At 38.6% G+C, this 14,744-nt stretch overlaps 1 protein-coding gene across 2 annotated transcripts; it reads left to right on the forward strand.

Moving 5' to 3' along the window:
• Positions 1 to 293: 293 nt before the first annotated feature.
• htra3a (HtrA serine peptidase 3a) lies at positions 294 to 10,678 on the forward strand. Of its 2 annotated transcripts, none has more exons than XM_082536640.1 (10): positions 294 to 994; positions 4,843 to 4,948; positions 5,364 to 5,586; positions 5,995 to 6,192; positions 6,331 to 6,363; positions 7,937 to 8,054; positions 8,178 to 8,225; positions 8,499 to 8,556; positions 8,982 to 9,077; positions 9,290 to 10,678. In XM_082536640.1, exons 1-10 carry the CDS (start codon positions 568 to 570, stop codon positions 9,456 to 9,458), a joined length of 1,476 nt encoding a protein of 491 aa, XP_082392766.1. In that variant the 5' UTR covers positions 294 to 567; the 3' UTR covers positions 9,459 to 10,678. The 2 variants fall into 2 exon arrangements, with proteins under 2 accessions (XP_082392766.1, XP_082392767.1); XM_082536641.1 differs by having other exon boundaries at positions 5,998 to 6,192.
• The last annotated feature ends 4,066 nt before the right edge of the window (positions 10,679 to 14,744 follow it).

The following is a 14,744-nucleotide window of genomic DNA, read 5'->3' on the forward strand; positions in this document are numbered from 1 at the left end:
TTCAGCACTGCTTATTAAAATATTTAAATAAATGTACGTCTATATCTGAGCCTGTATCTACACTTTGTGACTTTGCAAGAACTGGAGAAAATGCAAAATTAAAAAAAATAAAGTGCACCCAGTTCTTGGTTTTTTGAAGATAAAGACCGTTTCAAAGGAATCAGAAGCCCAAACTACCAGGACATTCATGCCCATGATGAGTGTATGTAAATTTCTGACGTGTACAAGCTTCCCTGCAGTTATGTCTGTTATGAGCTTTTGTTTCCACTAGATGGCGCGCAGTATCTGTTTTATTTTAGTTGCCTGCCGTCGGAAGTGCACTTCAAGGCGATGAGTTTACACCACTTTTGAGAACGACTAAAGTCACAAGGCTGTAAAAATATGCAGACATAGACGGCTTGGCTTGTAGTCCTTTTTAGCCAGAAGAGCCACGGGAGATTGTACTTAGATTACTTTTTAGTTCTTAAAGAAGCAACCCAATGTTTTCAATGTAGTAATTTAATATGATTTTGTGAGGGCATATATATATCTATATCATATTTATTTAAGCTTTCTGGCACTATTGACATGATGCAGCTCTTTATATTTGTGGCTGCGTTTTTCTTTGCGCACGAAATCACCGAAGCCGTTCGCTCTGACAAGTGCACCTCCCGGTGCGATGTGAGCTCGTGCCCGAGCCCCAGCTGTCCCGGTGGCTACGTTCCGGACAGATGTAACTGCTGCCTGGTGTGTTCCCCGCGTGAAGGAGACCCCTGCGGCCGCAAAGACGACCTGCCCTGCGGGGATGGATTGGAGTGCAAGTTATTCGCTGCGGGGAAGCGGCGAGGCTCCAAAGGGGTCTGTCGGTGTAAGATGGACCATGAAGTGTGTGGGAGCGACGGGAAAACGTATGGAAATGTGTGTAAGATGAGAGCAGCCAGTCGGAAAACTCTACTCAAGGGGAGACCCGCGGTCAGCCAAGCGCACAAAGGACCCTGTTCGCCTTTAGGAGCAGGTAGGGTTGCTTTAAGGTCGCCACAAACCTAGAATGTACAGGGTAGAATAGTTTTTTTCCCCGGATTTGGTATATATGTGTATATGTATGTAGGAGAGACCGGGGATAGTTGTAACGTGGGTCAGTTGTAACACTTCCAATTTCTCCAATCAGGGCTAAGTTTCAAATGATGTGACTCATCCTGTGCATGCCCAACTCAGTTCTGCTATCACATGTGAAAAATCAGCACATTTTGTCAAACACAGACAATTTAACATGAAAAAAAGTAATTTGTATACCAAAAAGTAAGTTTTTCTACTTTATTTCAATGTTTAATAGCATTATCTGCTTTGCAGTTAAACTCATCAAATTTAAATTATGTTATTTGTATGTCTATGGGGATATATTCTGTGTAAGTCTTTAGTGCTAGTGTTTTAGCCGTTGGCTGTAATGTTAGCTAGTTCATGGCTATAGGAGTCTGGGTCAGTTGTAACAGCAACAGTCTGGGTTAGTTGTAACAATAATGCAGATGTTACAACTTACCGCACTATTACTTTAACTTATATTAAACAAGTTGGGGCAACGACATCAGCAGAGAGAGGTTCACTGGTCGCTTTTGTATATGCGGTTAATGCCATTGGCAACACAATTCCTCCACTGTTTGTGTTCCCACACATACATTATACAGACCACTGTGTCAGAGATGGACCAGTAGGAAGTACTGGTAGTGGAAATAAGTCAGGATGGGTGCAAGAAACAGATTTCCTCATCTTTCTGAAGCACTTTGCAAACCACACCAAGGTAAGCCATGATAAAAAGTAATGGAATTGCGATGCTGGTGAACAACTACATTTTTTCAGCTTCATTGTTATGTTCAAAATTGGTGCAAGAGCTGTAGGTTATAATGCCCACTGTGCCAATGAGGCCAAACTCAAGGAAGACCAACCAAAATTAATGAAATATTCAGTTGCAGAAAATTCCATAATTTGTCTTTTTTGGGGGGTTGGAATATGTTCAAAAGCTAGATTTCTGCATTCTGTCACACACACACACAGCTATATAAATGGCTCTAAGTGCATTCATGTGTTGAATAAACAAAGATTACATGTTAATATTTTGTCAGTACCCTTATTTCATTGTGTTACATTTTACCCCAGGATATGTTACAACTAGATTAGATTAGATTAGATTAGATTAGATTAGATTAGATTAGATAGAACTTTATTAATCCCTCGGGTGGGTTCCTCTGGGAAATTCGATTTCCAAAAAAAGCACAGCACCGACAGAAGTTACAGAGTTACAGAATATTATATATATATATATATATATATATATATATATACACACACACACACACACACACACACACACACACACACACACACACACACACATATATAAATACAGAGACAATATAAATAAAATATACGAAGGGGATAAATAGAATAAATAGGAATAAAAAATAAAAATACAAGTGAATTGCACATTTCAAGTATTGAGGTCTATTGCACTGTTGACTATTTACAAAAGTATTGCACAAAAGGTATTGCACAGTGAGGTGAAGAGGCACTACAGCTTAGTTGTTCCCCCCTCCTTTGTCCTCCTGTTTCCCCTCCCTCTCCCCTCCAGAGAGGAGTTAAACAGTCTGATGGCGTGTGGGACAAAGGAGTTTTTAAGTCTGTTAGTTCTTGTCTTTGGGAGAAGCAACCTGTCACTGAACAGACTCTTCTGGTTGTTAATGGCCGTGTGCAGAGGATGCCTGGCATTGTCCATAATGTCCATCAGTTTCTTTAGTGTCCTTTTCTCTGCCACTGTCACCAGAGTGTCCAGCTTCATGCCGACCACAGAGCTAGCCCTCCTGATCAGTTTCTCCAGCCTGGATGAGTCCTTCTTTGCTGTGCTGCTCCCCCAGCACACCACAGCATAGAAAAGTACTCCAGCAACCACTGACTGGTAAAACATCCTCAGGAGCTTCCTGCAGATGTTAAAAGACCTCAGCCTCCTGAGGAAGTACAGTCGGCTTTGGGCTTTTTTATACAGGTGCTCTGTGTTGCTAACTAACCCAGACTATGGGGTTAACTGTAACATTTCACTCTTTGTGTTTGAGACCATACCATGCAATGGGTAATTGTGCTGCAGAGAAAATAGCTGCACTATTTAATAGCAGAGACATGTAAATACTTTGCATTACATTTTGAATCCACTACCTTAAAAGAGCTTCAATTTACAGACAGAAATGTCAAAAATGTTACAACTATCCCCGGTCTCCCCTATATATGGGTATATATACACATATATGTGTATATGTGTATATTTGTGTACACATATTTGTGTACTCATATTTGTGTACGCATATTTGTGTACGCATATTTGTGTGCGCATACGTGTGCGCATTCGTGTGCGCATACGTGTGTATAAAATATCTAGATTAGGGGCACTGAGGCAAGGTTGGTTTTTTATTTTTTGTTTACTGAAACATATTCCAATTATAGTTATATAATGGACATAATGTGTAGGCTCTCAGCTTTCGTTTGAGGATATCACATTCAGGTTGGATGAGGGTTTTAGGAGTTTCGGCTCCTTAACATATGCCACCCTCTTTTTAACGGGACCAAAAGTAATTGGAAAATTGATTCAAAGGAAGGTGTGGGCAATTCCTTCATTATGTCATTATTAGTTAAGCAGATAAAAGTCCTGGAATTGATTTGAGGTGTGCTGCCTGCATTGGGAAGATTTTTCTTTGAACAGACAACATGCAATCAAAGGAGCGCTCCATGCAGGTGAGACAAGCCATCTGTAAGCTGTGAAAACAGAAAAAAAAACATCAGAGAAATTGCTACAATATTAGAAGTGGCAAAACCTACACTGCTGAACTCAGCAATGCAAAAAGATCTGGATGTCCAGAGAAGACAGCAGTGGTGGATGATCGCAGAATCATTTTCATGGTGAAGAGAAACCCCTTCACAACAGCCAGCCGAGTGAGCAAGACTCTCCAGGAGGAAGTTGTAATCATAAACCTCAAGAATAAAAAGGTTGGACAAGCTAAAAAAAAAAAAAAAATTCTAAAAAAGCCAGCAAAGGTCTGGAAGAACAGTCTTTCAACAGATGAAACCAAGATCAACCTCTACCAGAAAGATGGCAAGAAAAAAGTATGGCGAAGCAAACCACATCATCTGTAAAACATGGCGGAGGCAGTGTGATGGCTTGAGCGTGCATGGCTGCCAGTGGCGGACAGGGACACTAATGTTTATTGAAGATGTATCTGCTCAAATCCAGCTAAACTGAGTCACATTGATTGGCCGGTGTTTCATAATAAAAATAAACAATGAACCAAAACATACAGCCAAAGCAAACCAGGAGTTTATTAAAGCAAAGAAGTGCAATATCCTTGTGTTGCCAAATCAGTCACCTGATCTTAACCCAACTGAGCATGCATTTCACTTGTTCACGATTAAACTGTGGACAGAAAGGTCCACAACAGTAACTGAAAGCTGCTGCAGTGAAGGCCTGGCAGAGCATTAAAAAGGAGGAAACCCAGCATCTGGTGATGTCCATGAGTTCAAGACTTCAGGCTGTCATTGCTAGCAAAGGGTTTTCAACCAAGTATGGGAAATTAACATTTTATTTTCAGTAATTTAATTTGTCCAATTACTTTTGAGTCCCCTGGGATGAAGGGATTGTGTTACAAAAATGCTTTAGTTTCTCACATTTTTATGCATCTTTTTTGTTCAACCCACTAAATTAAAGCTGAAAGTGTGAGTTGTTTCAAAAGTTGACTCTGTCCAAATATTTATGGACCTAACTGTAGCTATAGATAGATTGATTGCTGTCTGTATTAATGTTTTGGTGGGGTTTTCTTGTCAGTATAGGTCGTACCCTGATTCGTCTCAGCAGCCCTCGATACAAGTTCAACTTCATTGCTGATGTCGTGGAGAAAATAGCCCCTGCTGTCGTCCACATTGAGCTGTTCTTAAGGTTTGGATTGTGTATGTGTATAAAAATAACAAAAATTGCTTATTTATATTGTTTTATAGCATAATGGCTTGATTTGTCTGCTTTGATCTCAAGTAAGAAAAAACGAGTGCAACCTGTTTCCTCAACAGGCTGTTTTAGGGATATTGGGCTGTTTGCCTGCTATTATAAGTAGCATAAAATTACATTCAAATTTAAGCTTAAAATTAAAATAAAATTCAAATCATGCATAAAATTAAGCATACAATTTAGTCCAAAGCACATCACATTAAGGCATAAAACTCTCCAAGCTGCCAAAATTACTTCTATATAGGGCAACCAGAATGTGAAATATATGCAAGAAAAGCACATTTTAATTATTATTGTTATTATTAATCATGTTCGCTTTAATAATTTTTCATTTACCCTCTGTTTCCAGGCATCCTCTTTTAGGTCGCCACATGCGGCTCTCCAGTGGCTCTGGGTTCATCGTGTCCCACTCAGGTGTGATTGTGACCAACGCTCATGTGGTAACCACAGCTGCCTTGGTGACAGGCAGGCCACAGCTGCGTGTTCAGCTCCACGACGGAGATGCATATGAAGCCGTGGTGAAAGACATAGACAGGAAGGCAGACATTGCTACAATCAAGGTCAATCCACAGGTAAGGGCACAAGCCCTGACATGCTATCATCATAAGCTTCTCTACCCTCTTCTCCTTTTCAAATATAAACACATGAATCTTTAGATTTTTTTACATCCATAAATCTTAAATGAGCCCACATAAACCACACAGCCCACATCCTGACACATTTCTTTGTCAACATCTGACAGTTTTCTGCTAGACATTAATAAGACTTTCATAAACACTAGCTCCGTGAGTCACAGACAGAGCGCTGATGTGTGTAATCTCACACCCCTGTCTGAAATACCTGGAGAGTTTTGTAAGCTTTCAACTATTCCTCTTCCTCTAAATGTCTTTTCTTCTTTTCATCTGTGTTGCTCTGACATACTCGCGTTTTCGCCTGTGTGCTGGTATTTTTTGAGTGGGTTTTTTTTGTGCTTGTTGTAGCAGAAGAAACTTCGCGTGCTGTCTCTGGGCAGTTCGGCTGATCTGAGGCCAGGAGAGTTTGTGGTTGCCATTGGCAGCCCTTTCGCCCTGCAGAACACTGTCACCACCAGCATCGTCAGCACTACACAAAGAGATGGCAAAGAGCTGGGCATAAAGGACTCAGACATGGACTACATCCAAACTGATGCTATTATTAACGTGAAACATTTTTAAATATCTCCATCTATACACATTGATTGCATTATTGAACTACATAATTGTCTTTTAATATTCCCATATGTGTAAGAATTACTGTTGTGCTTGTTTCTATTTTATATCTTCCATACTTGTGTCAAGTACGGCAATTCGGGAGGACCTCTTGTTAACTTGGTAAGTGGTGTTCTCTAAGGTACAGTAGATGATCCATTTGATTTTGGAGTGTTTTCAGTTTGGCCTCAAACAAAGAACGGAGTTTTCACCAACGCAGCATAAACAGTTATGAGTCACCAAATTGTCATATGAGCCTGAATATCACAAACGTATTATTCGCCAAAGCACAGAGGGAGCTTAAGTGTGATATACACTACAGACATTATACCTGATTTTGTTGTATGTATTGCAGCACATTTAAAGAAACTATTAACTGTCACAAATAGCTTTGTAGATGTGTGCATAACAAGGCACAGAATGCAAACAAAATGTGAGCTTTACCAGCTGAACAGTACTCCAAGAAGCACAAAGTTAAGAGTCACGAAAACCCAAAGAATCTAGAAAGAAGAACAAAGAACCAGGTTAATTCCAAAGAAAATAAACTGGACAGCATGAAAGGGAAGTGGAGGAGCACACACAGGAAATTCCAAAGATCAACAGTAAAAAGGGACGACAGGATTATAATTACGGAAAAATTATTATTGATGAAAACAGTAGGGAGAGGAGCACAGGAAGCAAAACTGACGCAAGACACAAAAGAAAGCAAACCTTCAAAGTAAAACACTAACAATTAACAAACGAACACACATGGAAACTCTTGCTAATATCAAAACACAAGATATCATAAAAAAATAAAACTCACGCTCTACGAGAACAAGAAATGAAAACAGGAAATCCAGATGTTCAACAAACACAAAATCAGAATCAAAACACTTTACTAATCCCTAAGAAAATTATGTGGTCACAGTTGCTCCAAAATAACAAAAAGAGTAACTATCTAAACTAGTGAAATAATACAGTGTATTGCAAGGCTGAAAAATATAGCAAACGAGCACTAATAAATAGAAACGGCTCTATTTCATAAATATAATTCAGTATATTACACATATTAAATATATATGGTTGAAAAAAAAATCTAAACTTCAAACATTAGAAAAATAAAACATGACTAAGACTCAAAAATACTAAGAAACCAGAATGCAGAACCAAAGCACAAAAACCTGCGATATGATACAGTCTTTGCTTGTTTTATAAACCCTCTTGTGTCCCATGAACTATGAACTCAAAATGGCTCAAAATTGATTTACAGATTTGTTCAAGCATATTTTCTTGTGGCCAGTGATTAACGGCTATAGCTGTTACTCCAATTCTGGAGTTCTACTAATATTAATTATAAAAAAGCTCAAAGTAGAAACGTGCAGTTTATTTTTATTGACTGCAGTAACACTGGGACACAATCGTGACACATCATGCGTCACATGCTTTAAAGTGTTCTGTGTAATGACACATTTATAACGCCATAAACGAGTGCACGTTTAAAAAGGCACATGCATTGTGTTTTTATCAATATATCATAGCAACTGTAGTTGTGCCACATGCTCGGCTCTACATACCAACTGATGCAGTTTTTTTTCTGGAAATCTTGACATATTTTTCTCAGTTCTTACTGGCTGATATTTATGTCAGCATCAAGTCCTTTTTGGCAGCCATCATGTTGTGTTTGTCTTTCAACATGTGTTTGTGTTTCCTTCAGGATGGTGAGGTGATTGGAATCAACACTCTTAAAGTGACAGCAGGAATTTCCTTCGCTATACCGGCAGACCGCATCAGCCGCTTTCTCTCAGAGTCACAGATTAAACACAAGAAAGATGGTGACTTTTTTTTTGTGAAGTTTATCATCTTATTATCTAAAATATCTTTAAATGACTATTTCCCCCCAGTATATGTCTCTAATTTTCATTACCTACTACTCTGACTGGTTTTTGTTGTGACAGAAAAGAGACAGCAGAAAAGAAAAATGGACAAACCACAGTCTGATGCAGGTGAGAGACAAGACGTTTTTGTGCAAATATTATAACTATTTACATATATGGCAAAACATGCAGTTAAGAGTGTAGACTAAAAGTTAATAGATCTTTAATAACAAATGAAATCCTCAGGATTTGGACTATAATTTTAATGGCTACATTTATATTTTAATATGTGTTTAATAAAATAGTTATTAACTGTCTCCTCAGCTCATCTTTCCCCGTCAGCCCAACTTAGCCTTTGCATGAGGCTGTGTTTAAATTATGGTTATATTGTTGTGCTTTCAGACGCGTCCCTAGTTAAGAGACATTTTTTAGGCATCTGGATGGTCACCATCACCAAAGCGTAAGTTGTTACAAAGTCACACACATATTAGACTGTAAGGAGAAAATAAATTTTGCACTAATGTTCTTTAATACACTTCCTACTACAGATAAAGGTGGCATACCCAAATAATACTAAGAGCAACATTTGTTTTGTGAATAAATCATTTAACAAACAAACCGACAAATTCTGTGTTATTCTATGGGAAACATAAGTTGGCTTCAGGAGCTGGTATTGCTGCTTGTCTACTTTGTCTGTAGCCAAACAACTTTACCTTTGATTTGTCAGCAGGAGCTGTTTCATAGAAAATCAAATGTTTGCATGTCTGAGTATGTCCGAAAAGGGAATTAGTTTTATGTGATGCACTTCCTTTTTTTACATAATTGAAATGATAATGTGTAAAAATGTGTTAATAGCATTAATATTGTGTCCTACGTGTGCCACAGTCTTGTAGAAGAGTTGCGACTTCATAACCCAGACTTCCCCGACATCAGTAGTGGAGTTTTGGTGCGGCAGGTCATACCTAACACTCCAGCAGAAAAGTATGCTCACACACACCTGCAAAAAGTACACACACACACACACACACACACACACACACATTTCAAATGATATCACCCTGTTTCATACTTCCAGAAAGTGATTGCAGATTTATGGACAATGATGTCATTATAAGTCTGAATCTTCTTTTTCTCTTTCTGGCACACTTGTAGTAAACGGTTGACTCGAGCTTCTTTTCTTTTCCATGTCTTAGAGGAGGGATTAGGGAAGGTGACGTTATAGTGAAGTTGAATGCAAAGCCAGTCAGGACCACTGAAGACATCCATGAGGTGTTGCAGAGCGACCAGCCACTCCTACTTGAGATTCGCAGAGGGAACGATGACTTACTCTTCAATATCCACCCACAGCTTTTGGTACATTGAAAACTGGGAGAATTGATATCTTTTAGTTGTGAAGAGGCAGGACTCAATATGTCCAGTACTGATTTCTTATTAAAACAAGAGAACGGAAAAGAGCAGTTCCTTTCCCAACTAGCCTGATGATGTATGCTTTGGTAGAGTTTGAAATACTGTAGTTTAACACAGACTTCAAAATACAGCTCAGTAGAATCCATTGCACTGTATATTTAAGGCGCTTTAGAATAAAAGCTTAGAAGAAGGATCTGTGCAGTTGTGTGTTTTTCTGTCTAGTCTGTTCAGCAGCTGCTTTCCAGAAGGCAGCTTCCATTCCTTTGTTTATGTCTTTTCATCCCTCCTCCATCCTCTCTCTTGGAAAGACTTTCTCCTAATTTAAACAAACCTAAGTCAGCACCTCCACATACGGAACACAGGCACTATGAGTAAAATCCTGTTACAGGGAACAGCTGGTTGTATTCTTTCCTGTTTTGGAAATGAAAAATCTTCAGTCATAACATAACCTGAATCTTAAAGTCGCACACCCTGAAGTAGCCTGAAAGTACTTATACAAAAGCCAAATTAAATCAAGATGGCAGAAAAATATCTTTCAGTAGCTTGACATTTTGCACATACTACATATATGCTTATACTTTTGAATAGTGTTGTTTTGGTTTATTTATCATTCTAAAAGCCTTCCTCCATGCTGAAATGACCTCAGAAATGACCTTGTAACCCACTTGAACTCCCTGTAAGTCCACACATCATAAACTGAGCCCAGACAGAAAACCCTTCCTGTTTATTTAAACATAGACTCTGTCTGGTTACTGTTGGCTGGAACAAGCAGAGGCCAAGGAAGCAAAGACAAACTGGAAGAACAAAAAGGAAAGTGGGCTCACAAACAGGAAAAACAGGGAGGAAATGTAGCTAATAAGTGACTCCTGCTGTGAACAAATAACTACCATTTCAGCCGGTCCTCGCAGACTGATTTTAATATGGTTCTCTGTGCTGCACTCAGCGTGTGACTTGATGGAGCAGTTGTTGGAGTGTGGGTGGTGTTTTCTAGTCTTGCCAAGACAGATTGTTATAGCTGAGCGCCAGACTACTTCAGTAAGGCAGACAGAGGACACAGCTGTGTCCACACTAAAACAATATATCTAAGCCCACACTAAATATAAACTTTCACTCAACAACAAAGGCCATGTGTTTTTACAGTAAAGCCAGAGTTTTACAGATATCTCTGCATGCATATAAAGCACAACATATACTCTTCTGTACACTGTTTGTACTTTAGATTAGTGCATTCCCTATGCAACCCAGTCAGTGTGTTGCCATCTAGAGGCCAAATATAGTTTAGTTTGAAATAAACACAATTTATGATTCCCAAAGAATCCACTAGATGGCAGGTGGAGAATAAAGAATTTCCTCCCAACGTGGCAATTGCTCAAACGCTCATCTTAAAGGACTGCTGCACTATAGAAGTCTATATATAGCTCTGGTTTCTGATTGCATCCTTTTGCACTTAAAGCAGAAGAGACAGTTAAACATTTCAACAGCATGTAAGACTGTCAGAGAGACAATCGTGCAGGTGGAACTACACAGATGGAACTATTTTATTTATTGATTTTTTATATATAAGGTTTTCATAATATACAACCTGGATATCTCTAGGTGTATATTACCTCTCGCCCTGTGACACTTGGGATAGGCTAGGGATAAGAAAATAAGTAAATGGAAGGATAGATGAATTCCAAGTGCTAATCATAGTGCTAAAAACAATTTGGGATAATGTCTCATTTGCTATAAACAAAAAGAATTCTTTATTCACTCTGAGACATCACATGGGTGTAAAACATCCCATTTTTCCTCTATCCAATCCAAAGATTGTGCTTTTAAGATGTGGAAAAAATAGTTGATGTTGAAGATTTTTAAACACAACACTCTTGCATTATTCCAGATTTTGATATTCTTTATAACGCCTTGTATCTTAAACGTCAAACTTTCATGTATTGATCTGTACTGTTGCTGTATCTTTTCACTTTTATTTGTTGTTAAATAATTTCTCAACCACTTTCTTAATAAGATCAATTGTACACAGATGGAACTATTTTATTTATTGATTTTTTTTATATATATATAAGGTTTTCATAATATACAACCTGGATATCTCTAGGTAGTATGTTACCTCTCGCCCTGTGACACTTTAAGAAAATGGAAGGTGTTGGGATTAAATAATTTACAGTGCCTCAGTAATGCTATGCTTTTTTATTAATAAGTGTTATAAAGTTATATAGTGTAGTATTAAGTGGACACAGCCCTGAAAAATAAAGGCATGAGACCATGTGTCCTTAGGGAGTAGAAAGCTGTAGACTCTCGCTCACGCTTGCTTGGGAAAATGTAGATAAGAGGGGACCATCTCTAGTGGAAAGTTACTGAGACACTGTTGTTTAGACTAGAATGAGCTTCTGTAATAAAACTGTTAGGGCCACACCACCATTTTGAGATCCGCGGCAACGTGTCATGAAGGACGCATGTCCCTTCTAGAAGTAATAAAGTGTTAAATGGTCTACTGAGCAGTGTTTTGTCTTCCATTGGATGCCTCTGAGGAATCAAAAGAACTCGGTGAAGTGTTGATATTTACAAAGGATAGATGGATTTCCATATTTGTGCTTTTGTCTGTGGTCTTCTGTTTTCTATGACTCAGCCGTCATCAGCATTTGAATCACAGTCTGATGACACGTGTGATGTAATGTTACCAAGGTGCTGTCAATCTAATCTGATATCTTGGTGTTGAAGTGAAATAAATAACAACCTCTCTTTTTTTTTCCAGCCATCTCACTGCTGCACATTTAACACGGGATATTTCACATCTTGGAGAAATTCTTAAATTTTCAAGGACTTTTTCAGGGATCTTCATCCTTGCCTCTTTTACTCTCTTTCCGCTCATTCCACACCAGGGTTTCATTCAAAGCCACCCACACTTTAGCTCCCATCTGTCAGTGTTCAGTTTATGGTAAGAGTCCAGGGTAAAGGCCCAGAGACAGAGACCTTAGACGTCCAGGAGAGGCAGCCAGGGGGGAAAATGGACCGTCAGCTCAATTACATGTTCACAGAAAAATGGTGATGATGCTTATGATGCTTTGTGAGTTAAGGGCTAACAGATATTCATATTAGGCTTTAATCATAACGTCCCTTATAATGTCAAACTGTGAGTCATCAGTGACCTCAGAACCTGATGGCATTTTGAGTCCCATCAGCAGCACTTAATGGAAGCTGAGCAACATCATCTCCTCAATGCTTGAAAACACACACAGGACCTTTATGTGCCACTCGGAATATCCAGGGATGAATTTATCTGTTCGTAGGGAATGTAACTGTTTAATTAATGATCTAATAATAAAAAGAAAAGAAAACCCTTCTGATTTTGGATTTGTGCATATCTGTGGGTTTTCGTCCAATCGAGGAAGTGAACTGGAGACGTCCGTAACACTAAACACTTGACAGTATTAGGTTTGACCTGTGTTACTGGCAACCTCTAGCAAGAGACTGCGTTTATAGTAAACTTTTATATTTAGAGGAAGTTTAAGGGTCAAGACCACAGATTGGAGCATTTGGCATAGACAGCTTGCACTGGCTTAAAAAAAAGAAACCCTGTTAAATTGTGGTGTTACAGAAGTACAGGCCCTAACTACACCCATCTGTCTCAAATCCTACTCTCTATGACTCATGGCTTACTGATCACTACTAACGTGGGCAATTTACTCTAAAAAGACAAAAAGACAAAGCTACCAGACTTTTACAGAGTGAATCTGTTAGTCTTTCGACCTACCTCCCACACAGGCACACAAACATCCTCAGCATGGATGATAACACAGCAATACACCACATTTTTCACACAGTGATGCTCCACAACTGGACAATTAGTGTTAGAAAAAAGTTAAATACACCCATGTGCTGTTGTGTTGAGCGTTTTGCTGAAAATAGACTTCTTGTTTCCTCTTCTGCAAACATATTAAGTTGGTTTATCACACAGTGAAGTGCAAAGCTATTCTTGGAATGACGTGCACTTCAGGACACTTCAGATTATATTTCCCAGAGGTCGGTTTTCTAAAATTTAACGAGAGCTTAAATTCCAAGCATTCCTCTCAAAGTATGGCCTGTTTTTATTGAAATCTTTTTTGGAAATAGTCCACAGTCACTTCAGAGTTGGCTTTTTCAGAGTGACAGGAGATGAGTTCTCACTTGTTTTTCTCTTTGTCTTGCTACACATACGTCCTATCAACCCATTTTAACAGTGGTTCCACGTGGGTTTAGTAAATGACAGATGTGCTGCTTTTGATTATACTAAAGGGGAAAGAGTGAATACACATTTACTTTCATTATTTCATGCATTTAACATATGCACATATGCCAGAGCTGCTGATGCCCTCCCTGTAACTCTTCTTTCTTTGACTTCTAGTTTGTTTTTCAGAAGGAAAATTAGTCACCAGTGTCTATTTTTCAGATGCATAGCCCTTAGGCACTAACTGCAGAGCTTATAAAACACTTGGAAACTGTGTAGGAGACACGGTGCCCTTTTCTGGAAGACCTCTCATTTAATATTTCTGGTTGTGAATGTGCTTGGCATTCCTACTGTTTGATATTGCAGTATTTATAAATATTCACTAAGCTTAAAACTTATGCAAGAATTGTTTTAATATCAGACACTCATGATAGCGGATCTGATATTGTCTGTATTTTGAACTCCCACTGTCAACATTTCAAGTTATCAACAGCTCCCAAAACTGGTATGTGAAAGGTTAGCTTGTAGTAAGGAGTTACATATGGACAGTAAAAGAACCAAGTATGCAGCATCTTATCTGCTCTATAACATTTTATGGTCTTTCCTGCTCATTGTTCTGGTTTTCAGACTGCGGCCACTATTTTTAGTTTGCTTTATCCTCTGTCATCAGTTACCCACACATGTTCTGTGTTGGGAAGGTTACTTTTAAAATGTATTCAACTACAGATTACAGAATACATGCCCCCAAACGTAATTCGTGATGCATTCTGTTGAGTTACTCAATGAGAGTAATGTATTCTGAATACTTTGGATTACTTAATATATTATCAAGCTTTTTACAACTACATGAATGTACTATTGTGTGATTTATTACTATTACTGAAGGCTACAAATACCAACTAGATTTTTTTTTTTTTTTTTTGTGTCCCTTTAGGATCTTTAGCCATCAGAATTGTTGTCTTAAGGCCAAGAAAGATGCCAAGCGGATTTATTTTACCAAGTGGATCATCATGGCCTTGCCATATTGGTCCATT

Source organism: Aulonocara stuartgranti (assembly GCF_965226115.1).
Source record: "Aulonocara stuartgranti genome assembly, chromosome: 6".
NCBI lineage: Eukaryota > Metazoa > Chordata > Actinopteri > Cichliformes > Cichlidae > Aulonocara > Aulonocara stuartgranti.

Coding starts and splice junctions, on each gene's coding strand:
- htra3a (XM_082536640.1), top strand. CDS start 568: ATGATGCAGCTCTTTATATTTGTGGCTGCGTTTTTCTTTGCGCACGAA. Junction 6,364..7,936: donor GAGGACCTCTTGTTAACTTG/GTAAGTGGTGTT, acceptor TGTTTCCTTCAG/GATGGTGAGGTGATTGGAAT. Junction 8,055..8,177: donor GATTAAACACAAGAAAGATG/GTGACTTTTTTT, acceptor TTGTTGTGACAG/AAAAGAGACAGCAGAAAAGA.